This window comes from Mus pahari, chromosome 3, assembly GCF_900095145.1.
Source record: "Mus pahari chromosome 3, PAHARI_EIJ_v1.1, whole genome shotgun sequence".
NCBI lineage: Eukaryota > Metazoa > Chordata > Mammalia > Rodentia > Muridae > Mus > Mus pahari.
This window is the reverse complement of record NC_034592.1, coordinates 99,557,566-99,573,937: the sequence shown is the minus strand read 5'-3', so window position 1 is coordinate 99,573,937 and position 16,372 is coordinate 99,557,566. Positions and strand designations below refer to the sequence as shown.

Here is a 16,372-nt window from a genome sequence, read left to right as displayed (position 1 = left end):
ACCTGAGGTGGAGGATAGGAGGAGACTGTAAAAGAGGAATGGGGTGGAGTAAGACCTGGTGGGAGAATGCAAGCTTTACCAACAGCACACTGTGAGGACTGGGGGGTTGGGGGGGGGATTCATACTAAGGCTGCCTGTATACTAATTCCCACCACTGTAGCCAATGAGGCAGAGATGATCAGTAATAATTTGGTTTTCTTATTTCTTAGTGTGTGGATTTTGCCCGGCCACCTGCTGGTATTTTCTTTCTTTGCCCAATTCCCTCAGCACACTGACCTTCACACACACACACACACACACACACACACACACACACACACACACAAAACTTGCATGTGTTAGATCCCTAACTCTATCCTCTTAATTTCCCTTTCAGATGATACAAGCAATTCAAGTACTAAGGTTTCACCTTCTGGAGTTAGAAAAGGTAAGCAGGAACAAGAGTCCACATTTTGATTCTCTTAACTAGATGATTGGAGATGCTACAAGCCTCCAGAATGAGAGATTACACATCTGGAGATGTTGATCACGTTTTTATTTCCCTCCTTTATGGACTCCTCAACCCAGGGGCTCAGAGGATATGGGAATCAGGGCAGCCCTGACTTTTAAAGCCCCCACCCCCAGGCGCTCAGGATTATTTGAAGTACAGCAAGAGCCATTTGTGTTGCTGGACACAATGTCTACTTGTGTCTCTATTAGCTTAGCTTATCACTGGCCCAGTGCTCTTGCTGGGTGCAAGCAGAGAGAAGAGTCCTCTCTGGGGTGTCTTTGCGTTGATACATAGATCAATCATTTCCCCAGGAAACATACACAACAGAATCACAAATGTCCCCAATTCTAGTGTTTAAATGCTTCTGAGTTACTATCAAATCACACTTTCATCTCTGCTTTCCCAGTCTGAACCCAGTTACTTCCAGTTCAGTTTCTTTCTTTCCTGTAACTTGTTGCTCTGGAGAGTCTCTGGGGGATAATATCTATTGCCACAATTACCCTATTGTTTCCTTGCCTTCAACTCTTACACCCCTTAATTAGAGTTATTTTGGAAGACATCACATTGTTGCTCTCTACAAATGTAACCTTGCAACCTGATATTCTTCCTCTTTAAAAAAATGAAACATATAAAGACAACCTGAGCTGAGCCCTCGCCATGACCCTCCTCCTAGGTCCACGAACTGTGTGATAACTTCTGCCACCGGTACATTAGCTGTTTGAAGGGGAAAATGCCCATTGACCTCGTAATTGATGAGAGAGATGGAAGCTCCAAGTCAGATCATGAAGAACTTTCAGGCTCCTCCACAAATCTCGCCGACCACGTAAGTCTGCAGAGCCCGTGGAGTTCTCTGAAGGCCACTGGGCAAAGCATTTTTCTAAAACCTGTGGTACTGAGTTTTGTTTTTAAGTCGTTTAGTTGCGTTTGGAGTTATCTCTCCCTCTCTCACTACAAGTGTCATGGCCTTTCTTTTGATTTGCCCTTTCTTGGACCCTGTCCTTAGTTATGGTGAGAGTCTAAGAACCAGGGAGTTGATAGAATGATTTGTGCTCTTCATGTGTGAAGTTGCCTCAACCTGGTGGCTTGGGAGTTAGTAAATTCTCTTTTGGCATGATGATCTTGGTCTTCCCTGGGTTCTTTCTGTGTGTAATCAAGGTATAGCAAGAGATAGCAAGAGATAAGACAGTTATCTGAAAAGGAAGGAATGGAGAGAGAGAGGGAGAGAGAGAGAGAGAGAGAGAGAGAGAGAGAGAGAGAGAGAAGCGATTGAGAAAGGGGGTGCCTATTTCTCTCCTAGAGAAGACAAACCCTGAGAATTCCTGGCAATTTTGCCTTGCATTGACAATAAAAGGAGTGAATGAACACATTACAAGTCTCAGGACTTTTTGCTCATAGAAACTTATTGTCAGAATATGGTCTTATTGCCAAGTGCCTGAAGCATCTCTATAATAAAAGACAGCAACCTTGATGAACCAATTTTTAACACTGTATTACAAGAGCTGAAGGGAATTAAGACTGAGTTACCATAGGTTAGTGTTTGAGCTTTAACACTTTAACAGTTGGTGACTGAGGATGGAGAGTGTGGAAGGTGCCCGTGGATGTCAAGCCAGGAAAGGAGATTTCTATTCTCTCTGTTCTTATTCTTATTTTGGAACTGATCTACTGAATCTGATGGGGTGGGGGAAGCATATGTAGTGATACTGGAAATCTGAAGAAGAAGCAAAGAGAAGAAAGATTGCAGCTGGCAAGGATGAATAGGGAAGGCAAGGGTGCTGAGGTTAAAGAGTGGGTGTGAATGCCACTGTATTTTTGGGAACTCAAGCCGGGAAGTGGGGGACAGGGTATCTATATATTCATTTGAACTCACAACCTAAACAACATAGGTCAGTGTCTGGGTAATTTCATAGCTTAAATATTAATTTAACACCCCATAGAAGTTAAACAGGCATTGAGGTTTGAAGGCAGTTTGCATTCCCCTCCCCCAAATTCCTGGGTCTAAAGAGGAATGAAATGAGCTACCTGAGGAATAATAGATTTTCTGTGAGTTCTCTTCTTCCTCTACTAAAAGTTTTGAAAAGAAGCAGCCATTGGTTTTTAAAGATTAACCTTTGCACTGCATGAGACAGCAGCCTAAAAGTTCAAGATGGTGAAAGAAAACCATAGCCTAGGATGTCCAGTTCTGTAATGAAATAAATGTGCTGCTCAAAGCCCCTCTACCCATCCTTATCCTTACCTGTTTCCAAAGCAATGGAGGAAATGGTCTGCGAGCCGCCTTGTACCTTGTATGTATTAAGTGAATTCAAAAAGGTGTGGTAGCTATTGAAATTGTCTTTGATTCTGTGTCTCTCAACAGTGTGTGTCCTTGTGGTCCAAAAGGCATGTTAGCTTCATAAATATTGCTTTATTTTTGTTCTTTACTTATTTTCCTCGCTTTCTGTTTCTCAGTTTGTATGCATTTGGATTCTGGGGGTGGAGATGAAGAGGGATGTATTTACATAGTTTGGAGCATGAGGGGTCCCTAGTTCTTCCTACATCAGAAGCTTATCTAGTGTTATTTTGTGTGGTCATGACTACTTGGTTTTCGACAGCAGTTTCTTGACAATGCTTTTTCTGGTGGATGTATGGAGTCAGGTTGTGCTAATGTTTATGTAGAAGAAATAAGATACTCCAGTCGGTTTAGAGTTTTGGCTGATATACAATGCCAATTTGTGAAGATATTGTAATATTTAAATACAGACTCAAATAGAAGGTGGTACCTATGAGAATAGTGCTTGAATAATTTAACAATCGTCATCTTTGGATGAAAGAGTCAACTGTAGCATTTGTTGCTACCCTTTCAAGCCCCCAATCAAGTAAATATGACAACTGATTTATTTTGAATCCATGAGGGCTTGCCACCTCATTGGGCGTCATAATTTAAAGCCTTTTATTTCCTACAGATCTGAACTATAGCATTTTTGCTTTAACCCACCCCCTGCTATTTGTTTTGAAACGAAGCAATAATTTGTTCCACCAGCATACAGGGTGGGAAATGGAGAGGTCTGCCTCATGCTTGTGTTTCTTTCGGGACAAGAGAGAAAGCCTTGAAGGCTCCACAGTGTTTAGGTACCACAGGCATATTGACCGCATTTGTGGCTAGGCCACCCCCTCCTACCCAACAAAGGGCATCCACCTAAGGCTTTTCACCCTTTCCTACAAACTTGTCATCCCTCAACCCCTCAGTCACAAGAGTAAGAAGAGACCAGAGAACCCCTACCTGAAAGGGATGTGAGGGGGCATTTTCAGCATATAAATGTGTCCAATTTGAGTCATCAGGTTTATTTTTTTTCATTTGCTTTGATATGCATATTTAATGCCTTGCCCCAGGCTGGATCTCATTTGCTGCGCGCTGGCGCAGGGGTGATGATCAGCCACTTCAGAAGGACCCAGACAGCGTGTTGTTTTCTCTGTTTTATCTGTTGGCCCACTATTCTGATCTACTGAGCTACCTCGTGGTTTTATTTGCACATGAAATGCCGTGAGCAGTTCAACTTATTGGCTATGAATAATGACAGCTAAAAAAGAAGTGTAGGTTCATTTATTGTGTGCCAAGGTTTCTCTTGTGGAGGTGACAGTTTGTGACAGCTGTTTGACACCCCAAAAACACATACACCTCTATCCTTATTAAGTGGTATCAAGCTACAGTGTGTGTGTGTGTGTGTGTGTGTGTAAGAGGGAGCAGGCAAGGAGAAAGAGGGAAAGAAAAAATATGAAAGACTAACTTTGTAGTTCCGTGCACTGAAAAGCAATGAAAGACCTATCAAGGGCAAGATATTAAGCGCCAATATAGTTTTCTGTTCTTCTATTAAAATACTTGAAAATATAAATGAATGAAAGTTGTTAAACGCATAAGTATCTTCAAAGCTAGTGTTCTCAGCAGACTTTTAAGAATGGCTTTTATGTACTGTTATTGGGTAAGCTGTGCTAATTCCACATTCTGTAATGTCACATAAGTGTTCCGGTACAACATAGATGCATTAAAAGAAGACCCATAATGGTCTTGCATTCCGTGGTTTACGTTCTGTGAGGGTACTGGGTTTGTTCATTTATTATTAACAAACATGATGTGCATAATGATGAGGGGAAGTTTGGAACCAAAGAGAAAATAAAATGTGCAACTTTGGCTGCTAGGCTGTGTTAACTATATTCTTGAGGGATGCTTATTTTTTAATATTAGGATGTATTTTTATACTCTTGTTATGGCATGAGAATAGTAGTTGCAGGTAGCCAATGGCTCTGATAGTGTTCTTCGCAATCCTGTTGAGGGAAAAAGAGATGATAATCAAAGGAAACTCAACTGTGTTTTCCAGCTGCAGCTTATGTTAAGTTTCCCAGACAACCAAATTTATCATGTTTTAAAACAAACATGTCACGAAAGCATTTTTTAAAGTTTCAACTTGGAAACTGTCGTAAAATAATTATGTTTTCCCTAGACTGTTGACGTACTGAAAAAATAGGTAATATTCTATTTTTATATATTTATATAATTTGAAATCAACTTTTTAGATCTAGTACAGACAAATAAGTGTCAGCATAAAATTTATGCATAAAGATCTTATATATCTTTATATCAGGTTTATATGACCAAAATATGCTTGTTTGAAATATAGTCTCCTAGCTACAGTTGTTGGTAATGCATGTGGTTATATGGCTATGGTATTTTTGCTAATAGTACCAAACAGCTATATTTTATTTTCTTTGAAAGAATTAAGTAAAAAAAAAATATAGTTATGTGGATTAATATGAATTGTCAGGTATCTCAAAATTGATTGGTTCTGATAACATCATAATCAAATGACACTTTATTTCCATTTCTGTGCTGACGTTTAAATGAACATATGCTGCTATTATTTTGCATTTCTGAATATGTCAAGTATATTTATGTCGATACAGTTTTTTTTAAAAAAAAGGGCTAGGTCAGAGGAGAGAATTACCAGAATCTCTCTCTTGACAGAAAATAGTCAAGTGCGAGTTCAGAGAATTCATTATCACCTAAAAAAGTAGAAGCGATGCCAGTGAGGAAAGGATTGGGTTTGAGTGCTTGGTCAAGATGGAAGAAGAATAGTGAAATTTGATATTCCGTGAGTGATTTCTTTTGTCTCTTCATTTCTCACACTGAAGTGTGACGCTAGGTGTTATGCCGTGCTAGGTCCAAAGTCTCTGGGATTCAGTTTCAGGAAGTTTTACTTTGTAGTTCAGTGTTCCGTCTTAAAGACCCTGGTGGAGGACAGGGCTTTCTGTTCATTGTTGCTGCTGATGTTTCTGCTTGTGGGAAGCCTCCTTCCTTATTTCTTATCATTTCAATTATTTAAGTTGTGCAGTTGGCGTATGTCTGCAGCATTACTGTGGGGAAACAGAACCTGGGCACGCTTGGCAGCCACATAGATACTCAGAATGCTCTGAGAAGACTTGGTGTTGTTTGACATCATTGTGTTGTTGCTGACGTACTAATTGGTCTATGAGATATCTCGGCACACTTAAAAAAAATCATAGAAAGCACCTTACACCACACATTATAGTAACAAATGTGTTTCTGTCCTCTTTGAGAGTCCACCACTCTATGGAGTGATCAATTTCAAAAGATGTTGCCCTTGTATGAGACGTGGGCATGCATTTCCCAAAGATTGAGTCAATGGTACAGATGCTGAGGCAAAATCTCCAGTTTTATTTACATTTTAAAAAGACTCGACTTCTAAAAGCACACACTGGTGTCCTGAGTTCTTGGTCAACGTCACAATCGAAAAATTGAAATTCTCACATTTATCCCAGCCGTATTACGAACATTTTTAATTTGTGGACTTGGATGCTGCAGGATTAAGAGTGCTTTCATCTTTTTTAAGAATAGTTTTGTCTGCACCGTTAATTAGAACTTAAAACATCATAAAACCATAAGAAATAAGTAACTTAATATTAGCTGAAAGTTTTGACACAAATAGACCTTTCTTTTGTTGTTTAAATGTGTCTAGGCAGATGAGTTTGTGCGCCTCTTCAGCTAATGAATATGTCTCTGAATGCGTTTTCTGTTATTGTGTAGCTTGGACCACATATCTTGAATTACTTTACTGTGCCTTTATGCTCCTTATATACTTCTCTGCTTGATGTTATTTAGTTATATGGGTTCCAGAAAAATATGTTGGCTATTTTTAAAGTACTTTTCAAAATAGAAGTAAGTGGACATGACCTTGGGAATTATCTTGTGTGACTTCATAATTTTAGAGAGATAAAGCACAGAGTCCAAAAGTCAGCGGAGCCTTCACTCTCAGTCACATGACCTGTTAGAGGCGGCCCCAAGTCTTGATTCTGTCCTTCTGTCTTCTCCCCTGTCTCACATTCAGGCAATAGCTTTTCATATGGAGCCTAAAAACAATGAGCTCAGATTATTTTTGGCAAATCTTGAACGCAATAGTGGCTCCTTGTGTCCTCCTTCAAGCCTAAGACATTTTACTTTTATGGTTTTATTTAGAAGCTCCTGTGTATTTTACCCCAGTGACCCCACTGATGAACTGTGCTGTGGGGGCTGGGGGGGATACTCTGTCGTAGGAAACACTAGCAATTGGCCAGGCCTTATTAACTATTGTCCTATAGGCAGAACACTCACAGAAGTGCTTTTCTGGTTTGAAGTGTAATTGCAGCCTACCTACAACCTCAACAACCTACAACCTACAACCTCAACAACCTACAACCTACAACCTCAACAAAAGCAGTGCACAGAGGAGTTTCTTCTTGTGCCCAGAGACTCTTGTCCTCTCTTCTCTTTTCTAGATTTAGCAAAAATTCAATGATGGTGCTAAATCAATTTTTTTTTTAACTTTCAAGGGAGAAAACACTGGCAGGATTGTGTTTTCTAGGGAAAGCCCTGTGCAAATGAGAAGCCAAGGAGAGCAGCCGAGCGCTCTCCTGTGGCCCTGCTACTACAAGCTCTGCCCATATTGTCTCTTGCTTTTATATTAATTACAACTTGCATTATCAGCTGTGAGTCTGTGGCCCAGCAAATAGAAAAAACTGCCCCTGGAGACGGAGCTTCTTGTATCTATTTCCCATCTCCTATTGTGCACAACCCGGTATTCAGTGCTTTTCTCCTGGTAACGCTGCTCTTTAACGCAATTATATAGAGAACAAGGGGAGTACCTTCTTTGACTCCCAATTATTAAAGCCGCTGGGAATAGAAACATGTTCCCTCCTTGCCCTGGGGTGTCTTCATGGTATTTTTGGCTGGAGAACAGGACATATATTGTGGAATGTGTACACTTGAGTTCTCTTCTACACTGATACGCGCAGACAGCAATTCTCCGTTATTTTTCTACATACGTCATGTGTTTTCACATGCTTTTGTATGCCACGTTGGTTCAGGATTCACTCATCTTCTGCTTATAATTTGGCAAAGAGCCAGGTGGTTATTCTTGAAGGAAACTTGGAAACTGTCAAGGAGGGGGAAAAAAGGAAGCTGTGATCCACACAAATATCTCAATCTAAGAAAAACCCAGTGTTTGTGGGTAATGCTTTATGTTGTCTGTGTAAGTTGTGAGTTGTTTTCTTTCTTTCTTTCTTTCTTTCTTTCTTTCTTTCTTTCTTTCTTTCTTTCTTTCTTTCTTTCTTTCTTTCTTTCTTTCTTTCTCTCTTTCTTCTTTTAATGACCAAGGAGAATATTTTGGGGGGGTTTATATTGCACAGATTATGCATGTTTATCTTTATATATGATTACATCACTATGTGTAACTTTATCTAGACATCTTGGGGTGGGTTACTACCCAAGAACTCCCAAGAGATCTGTCTGTCCATCCTTCTTTCAGAGTAGACTATCATGAGTTTCCCTCAGTTTGCTTCCACTGAACATAGGGCAATTGCCAGGGATGCCAAGGAAGTGTGACGACTTTTCAAGAGAACTGGTTGGTTGGTTGGTTGTTTTTGGTTGCTTTTTTTGATTTTTTGTTTTTTAAGAGGTGAGAAAGAGAAGAGGTAAGAGATAGGGAATGGTAAATAAGATAACTTTGGAAAGATTGATGGCTGTACTGAAAATCAAAGAGGCATCTTAGTTGGAGGAACCCATTTTTCTTAGAGTAATGTGGACAAACGTGGCTTACCTTTCACTTTTCCGCATGTCTGTACACTTGCTCCCAAAAGCCACTGAAAGAGAGGCACTAAATTATGAATTGATGAGGCTTGACTTTAAAGTTCTGCCCAGGTCTAGCTGATAAGAACACACTTGTGTTTTTTGAGTTTCAGGAATTGCTTATGTAAGAACCCTTCCCATCATGCCAGAGCTTAAATAGAAAGACCTGTCCCAGCTCCATCCGAACAGTTATATAATAGTTTTGGATGACATTTGCCTTAAAACACAGTTGAGGTGTTAGTGGTTAATTATTGTAATTTTCATGAGGGGTAAGGAGCTTTTATGGCAGCCAGCTTCATAAAAAGCCCTAAGTTCATAAAATTCACATCATCGACTATGTACACTGGGAAGCTCAGTTCAAGGGACTTGTCCTGCTGTCTATGCTGTTATGGGAAAAGTACATGACGTCTCCCAACACCCTCTTCCGAAATTCTGGCATTTTATTTGACTACCATCCAGTAAATATCTGACATGAAGAGACTGCAAAGCAGCAGATAACATGGTCTAATACATTCTACTCACTTTCATTTCCTAACCAATCTTTCCTTCCCTTCCTTCCTTCCTTCCTTCCTTCCTTCCTTCCTTCCTTCCTTCCTTCCTTCCTTCCTTCCTTCCTTCTGCCTGCATGTCTTCTTCCCTCCCTTTCTTTCCTTCTTTCTTTTTGATACAGGTTCTCACTGAGTAGTCTAGATTGGACTCAAACTCGTGCCTGAGTCTCTTGAGTGTTGTGATTATAGGCATGCCCAGCTAATTCCTTAATCCTCTTTTTCCATCACATCTTTATTGTAGAGATCTGAACCTGAACTGTATTTACAATCACGATTTCTACTCAGGGTCTTGACTTTGAGTCCATGGCTGGCCTGGCGACACCTCCAGCAGCACTACTTCATGTTGAGATTGTTGATCACAAAGATCTGGATTATGTCAGCATCTATAAAAATTCCAAACAGTAGTTTGCAATCTGTCCGTTGCTATTGTTCTATGTAAGAATATTTTCTCCATTTGTCTTACTTTGATTTCTGGCTTTATTTCGGTAGCATTATCTGCTGTAGGTACAGTATAGAGTTAGTGTTGAGGAAAAAAAATAAGCAAACTGACTTCTTTTTCCTAATAAACTCTATGTCTTGATATTATGGAAAGGCAGTGTTCATATTTCAAACTAGTGACATATGCTTCTGAATTATTGCTTACCAATTCTAGTCAAAAGCAATGATGTACTCTGAAGAACTGCTATATCTTTACATTTTATCCTGTGCCTTCTACTCCAACCCTAAAGAATTCACTTGCCTGAAGCTCCATAGGTTTAGTCAAAGTCCTAGCACATGGGTAGCAAGTGTACAGCTTTGGCTCCAGTCTGCTGGGTTTCATGTGTGGTGTCTGTTCTCCCTGTCTGCCAGAGGAAATTCCATCTCTGGCCTGCCTTCATGTGGTGCTGATAAAGTCCTTCCTGTACATTAGAATTCCTGTTTCCCCTTAAGCTACAGCGTGGGTATTGGGAATGATCAGGAAAGGGGAGGGGAAACAGGAGACGAATATATTAGTAAAGTAGCATGAGCTGGTGCCTCCTGGTTTGCCTTGGTCTGTCCATCGAAGTTCCTCCAGAAGCCGCAGTTGAGTCGCTTAAAGCGAAAGTCTCAGCTCACTTGTGAAGTGGCACGCAGCTCGTGTTAGTTTCATTTTAAAAATTGCCATTTGTGCAAATTATCACAGGCTTTGGTGGCTTATGAGATACCGATGTCATGATTGATATTGCTTCTGTTGGCTGTACAATCTACCTGTTGATAACATTTAGAGAGTTCAAGCCGACCATTTTAGGATAATACAATTGAAAGGTCCTATCAAACTTTGTGGAACCCGTGTTCTTTTGAAGGGAGTATTGGATTTTGTAGAGGATCATGTTCTGACGGATTTTGTTTCTGAGAACACCAGAAGAAATGCATAGAAAAGCGGAGAAAGACATTTTAAGGGAGTTTCCCCTTAGTTCAGAAGTTAACTTCACTGCGGTGTAACTTTGTGTATGGTAGGATATATCTTTGAAGAGATATGCCAGTTATGTCTATATTGATGTAACAGAAAAGGGAGGCACAGATTAGCATGCCTGTGGCCACTTCTGAAAATACTAATATGTACATTTTTTCCCTCCCTCTGTGCCTGTATGTCTTCATGGCTCCTCATTTCTGGCTCAAATGGTAACTGTGGGAAAATTCCTTGGCATCCTGACATCAGAACCCTTCATCCTGGCGAGACCATGATGACGCAACCTCAACACACTCCGCAGGCACCCCAGGACCCTCCAGCGGGGGCCATGCTTCCCAGAGTGGAGACAACAGCAGTGAGCAAGGTAAATGGTTAAGAATTTTCCTTGTACAAAAGTAGACATGATGATAATAGCTTCAGCATTTATTTCATGGTATCAGTCCGTGTAGACAGAAGAGGGGCTAGGAAAGGTGTGGGGAATATTACTAAACTTTTGATAGGAAGACAGGTTTTTCTCTTTAAAGAGTTAAAATGAGCTATTTAATTGTTAAGCCCACGTTACAATAATAATTGATTAGTTCTGCCAATCCTTTTACAAATGTGGTTATCTACACTACTTTGCTGTATATTGGAAAGACAGGCCTAACTACTTAACCAGAAGTTTGAGTTATACTGCAAATGGGATATTTGCTTCGAATATTTACTGTGAGTTCTTTATAATTAAAGCAGCCATGAATCGAAAGAATGTAAGATACAAAAATCTGAGATTTATACAGATTTTTATTTTGAGAAGATGGATTTTGAAATTCTTCAGATGTTGTTTGTCCCTGCTTCTAGACAGCTAAAATAGTGACTTTTGTCCCAATTCAAAAATCAAAACAAAACAAAACAAAACAAAAAAATAGAATTTCAGAAGGCAAGGAGAACAACTGCAGGTGTTCAGGAAGCCTTCTGCAATTTGTAATGAATTTTGCTATCTACAACAGAGAGCAAGTATATGTTGGTAGGAATGGCTCTTCTATGGATAAAATGATCATTTAAAAGAAGATGCATTATTGAATGTGGTCCAGGAATGTGTATAGATTTTACTTTTTAATATTTTACATTAGATGGTGTCTGTTCTCTTAGGTCTATTTTATCTCTATTATGATTCGGTTTATGGCCACAATATTTAAGCATTAGACAGGCTTCCAAATCAAATACTGTTTAACAGTTTGAGCTGTAGTTATGTAGACCATCTAAAAGAGAGTTGTTGATGTCCTGTGAGTATCTATCAGACTCCATGTTTCTTATCAGGGATTTTGGACTCCTGAATTTCCAAGCGAGTCTAGAAAACGGGCCTTTCTAGGATAGCTTTTACTTGTAAGTGAAGTCTATTTAGAATCTCTTTTAAACAAGTTGCAACTCGTGGATGATGTACTATCAAATACCAAGCTATAGAAGAACTTGTGAGCTATATGTATTTTGGGTTGGTTACATCAGTTGGACTGTTTGTAAAATAAACTCCATTCTAAAGGACATTTTTGAAGGAAACTTGTACATAGAGTCAACTGTGGAACTGCAGTACAGCGGTTTTACTGAGGTTCCAATAGACCTGGGTCAAATGTAGAAAGATTTCAATCATTCAGTCCTCCCCAATTTCCCCAAGTTAGGGTAACACAAAGGGTGAAATATCTATTATAAAAACAAAACACCCTCAACATTGCAGGGATGGGTGCGGGGAGAGGAGAAGCAGACTGAATGGCCTAGTGAGGCTATCTTCCAGAAACTTCTCCGGTGTGAGGCTCCCTCTGACCTTTCACTTGGCACAGGAGCCCCGAGCTTCATTTTTCACATTCTTGCAATTACGTTAACGCTTCAAGCATTTCTGACTCCAAGTCAGCTAGCAACACCAGGCATAACTCAACACTGTGAGTTTTTCTCTTCTCTGTAGATTCATTAACAGGTCACCAAGGTCCCAACTGAAATTTAAAACTGACTGGTTCTGTTGGGTTAGTTGAGTTATGGCAAGAGGGATAACAGGAAGGGTCAGCGAGGAGAGGGGGCGGAAGAGGGACCAATGTAGGCTTAGGCAACAGGGAATAACCACCAGAGCAAACAAAGCATGAAGTTTTATCATTTTATTTAGTCGGTTCTGTTTTATTAAGGGTTTTTAGTCAAGAAAGAGAAAGACATGTAAGAGAAAGCCTCTGGGGAGGGAAAAAAAAACCACTGATCCCTCCATGCTGTGGGTAGCTGCACCCACTTATCCCTTGCTGAAGGATTTGATCCCCCAAGCTTTTTGTTCCTTTAATCATATCCCTGTGGGATTAAAGAATGGACACGGTGGTTTATGTGTGTGAGCACTGGGAAGTCTGTCTCTCTAACAGCCTCCTCGACTGTGTTAAAGTTTGAGAGAAAGTGGGGAAAAGTTATCGCTTTGATAAGATGGCGAAAGTTGGTGCAAAGAGAATTTTTCTATCTGACTCACTGGGTCAGTAGTTAAAATGCATGCACCAGGGTGTTTAGTTTTATTTTGTTTTGTTTTGTTTTTGACAGTAGATCCTAAAATTTAGAAGCCGAACTTACTTATGTTTTGTTCCTATAATCTTTTAAACATGCTAAAGTTATTTTGATACTGGGTTCCACCAAAATGCTCAGAGTAGCTTTCAGTGGGGAAAGATTAATTATCGGCTTCGGGGCAAAGTCAACAGAGATATTGACTGAAATCACATATGCTTATCACAGGTTAGATTTTAGAGCTGATGTAGAATGGAAAACCTGGGAGGGAAATTTATGTTCTTCATATTAAATATATCATAATGTTTCATTGCAACCTAAGTTTGCAGTTCACAAGAGACTTTAGTAACTTCTTCAGAATTTATTAGCACAACAGGCATATGGAAAACTGTAAAACGATTCAATTTCAAAACAAATTATGATAAACAGAAGAAATAGGGATGAATTGTACTAAATACAATGTTTTCATACACATTTTAAATTAAACTTTAATAGCCATATGCTATAAAACAATACATGCATTTATGTTGCTTTATAATTTTTGCGAATATTTTTACAATGATGATTCTCACAAATCTTTACTTTGGAACCTAAAAACATCTCGTTTTATGACCTGATACTGAAAGAGCTCCAGTTACGTGGGTGAAAGGTCACCTTTTCTCTTAGGAGTTTGTATGATAAACCGAATGGAGAAAAGGAAGCACCACAATTTCTTAATATTGTAAAAGAGAGAGAGAGAGAGAGAGAGAGAGAGAGAGAGAGAGAGAGAGAGAGAGAGAGAGAGAGAGAACTTGGAGAGATGTAAAGTCTGGCTTTATCTTTCCAGCCATACAGCAGGCAACTGTATAAATATGAGCCCAACTTTTCATTCACTAGGTTTTCTGTTTTCAAAAAGCAGCCAAAGGGAGGGCGTTTGTCTTGTTAGTCACATTCGATGGGGAAGGAAATCTGGTTTTTCAAGGATAGAATTAGGGTGCAGACTCAGAGCTCGGGGGCAGTAACTGCTCCTCTTTGTGCCTGACTTCCCGGCAGTAAAATGGGGCCTGATAATAAGGATTGGGGACCCTAGTTCTGTACCTGCTGCTGAGTCAAAAGCTGCTTTGTGTTCCATTGTGTACTTGCCAGAGTGAAGGCTAAGAAGCAGCTTCCTTGCTCCTAGAGCACTCTGAGAGCCTCAGATAAAAGGCACAGTATATGTACAAAGTATTATTATTATTGATGGGTTTGTGTAACTCCCATTAACGCTGATGGGAGTTACACATGTGAATTGGCAAGAGAATAGGCCCCTCAGTGTTTAGAGCACATGAAATTTACATTTTTTCCAGTGCTGTAATTGAGATGTTGACAAATTGGAGAATATTGATGAGCCTTTGTTTTAAGTATTTCGTGCCAAGTTTGTTTTATTCTTCCTGGTTTGAACAATGGTCTGGGTTCAGCAGCAGTGAATAAAAAGGGTAGAGTAAAGATAACTTTGTATTTCAATATTTTGATGTGCCAATATGAAATAAATTGTCTTAGGCAAATGGAATATGCTGTTTTAATCATTAGCTATGCATGAAAGAAAAATTGATGTTGACATCTTTGCTGTAAAATCGTTGTAATGGGGCCTTCCTTACAATTCATTTTTGTAAAATTCATTTTGTACGTTTTGCAGCAATTGAACAATCCCTGCACTGTGAATAGGCAGGATTCCCAGAAATACCGAGACAGTTGGCCCAGTAACTGCTGAGCTCACAGTGCACATCACACACACGTTAACCATCCTGTTGCCAGACCCAGATTAACCCAAATACATGAACATGTTAGCATCTATATCTCTAATCACTCACGACCCAGGGCTGTATAAGCCAGCAGGGCTCCCCTCGACTCTGCCACCAGGCCCCTCCATTGATGTCACCATCTATCATTCAGGCAACGAGGCTAGAATCCCACAGCTAGATGTTTATTTAGTTATTATACAGTTATTTAGCAACCGTAGTGTTGAAATCTGCAAACATCCCCTTAGTAATGAATGGAAGCCCTTATAGTGAAGCACATGCATAAGATAGCATGACACTTTTGAGTTTATATTATATTGTAGCTATGAAATAATAATTTTTCTGCTTTAAATATTCCAGTTATATATTTAAAGGAAGAGGCAGGGAACCCACTTACTGAGGGTCCTGAATATTCTCTGCTGGGATTTCTCATTCAGTCTAGGAAAACTCTGTCAATGGAATGTTTTCATAGTGGCGGCAATCTCTTTAAAATAACCCTAAATACAATATGACAGACGCCATCTGGCATATCTTTTGCTAGTTGCTTTTAACTTTTATTTTTCCTAGAGTTGAGTTCACCCCAAACTGGTCACTAACTTATTATAAGTACACTAGCATCTCTCTTCCTTCTGATTGTTATCAACATTTTTTTCTCTTCAACTACAATTGATAGGTCAACATGGCCAGAGAAGAAGCTGTTATGTATAGAATATTCATATGATACTTCCTTTCCTCCTTTGCCCAAAATTAAATAAATATAAAAGCCACCTTTCAATCATTAGCAAACACTTAGGTATGCTTTGTTGATATCTTAGGACATTTTAGGTAGTCACCATCAGAAATAAAATTAAAGTCTTCTAACAAGTACTTGTTCTAGGAACATGTGATGGTTACCCATAAATGCAATGCTTAAAAGCTTTCTATAGTTGCTGTTAATTTTGACTAATTCCATTAATATATATATGTATGTATATGTATATATTCTGAAGAATCCAGAGTTAGGATTCCAGATTTTTTTTTTAAACTTAGTCATGGAAAGGGATGTCTCCTGATGCCAGTTAGAGTTTAATTTAGAGTAGTAATTAAACTTGAATACTGCCTCATAAACAAAAGATAAACAATAAACCAGCCACGTTCCCTGCTGTTTCATAGCTTTCTTTCCCAGATGTTTTAGCCTGATAATTTTTACACAGTGAACTACCTAACGTGGAGTTTTGTGGACAGAGGTCGAAATAAGTTTTCTTGTCCCTCTTTTTTCTCCGTTCTCTTCCTTTTTATCCAGTAATCTTTTTTTTCCTCTTCTACAAGTTCATTGGGGGGGGGGGCGCGGATTTCTTATCCTGTATATATATTTAAAGTATGGTAAGATAATACTTCATGCAGATGTGTTTCATAGATAACTTTTTTCTTAGATATCATGTATTGATTTTCTTTCTAAACTCATCTGGTCTCCAATTTCTTTCACACTTAGAAAGGGAACACATTTTTCTTTGAGTCAGA

General features: G+C 39.3%; 1 protein-coding gene across 12 annotated transcripts in view; it reads left to right on the top strand.

The window, feature by feature from the left end:
- The window catches only part of Meis2 (Meis homeobox 2), a 207,891-nt gene that overhangs the window by 7,629 nt on the left and 183,890 nt on the right, over positions 1 to 16,372 (top strand). For all 12 annotated transcript variants that reach the window (XM_021193464.2, XM_021193467.2, XM_029536642.1 and 9 more), the window contains 3 exons: positions 377 to 427; positions 1,164 to 1,313; positions 10,866 to 10,980. In XM_021193464.2, the coding sequence (XP_021049123.1) occupies positions 377 to 427; positions 1,164 to 1,313; positions 10,866 to 10,980 (316 nt within the window). The remainder of the gene's footprint in view (positions 1 to 376; positions 428 to 1,163; positions 1,314 to 10,865; positions 10,981 to 16,372) is intronic.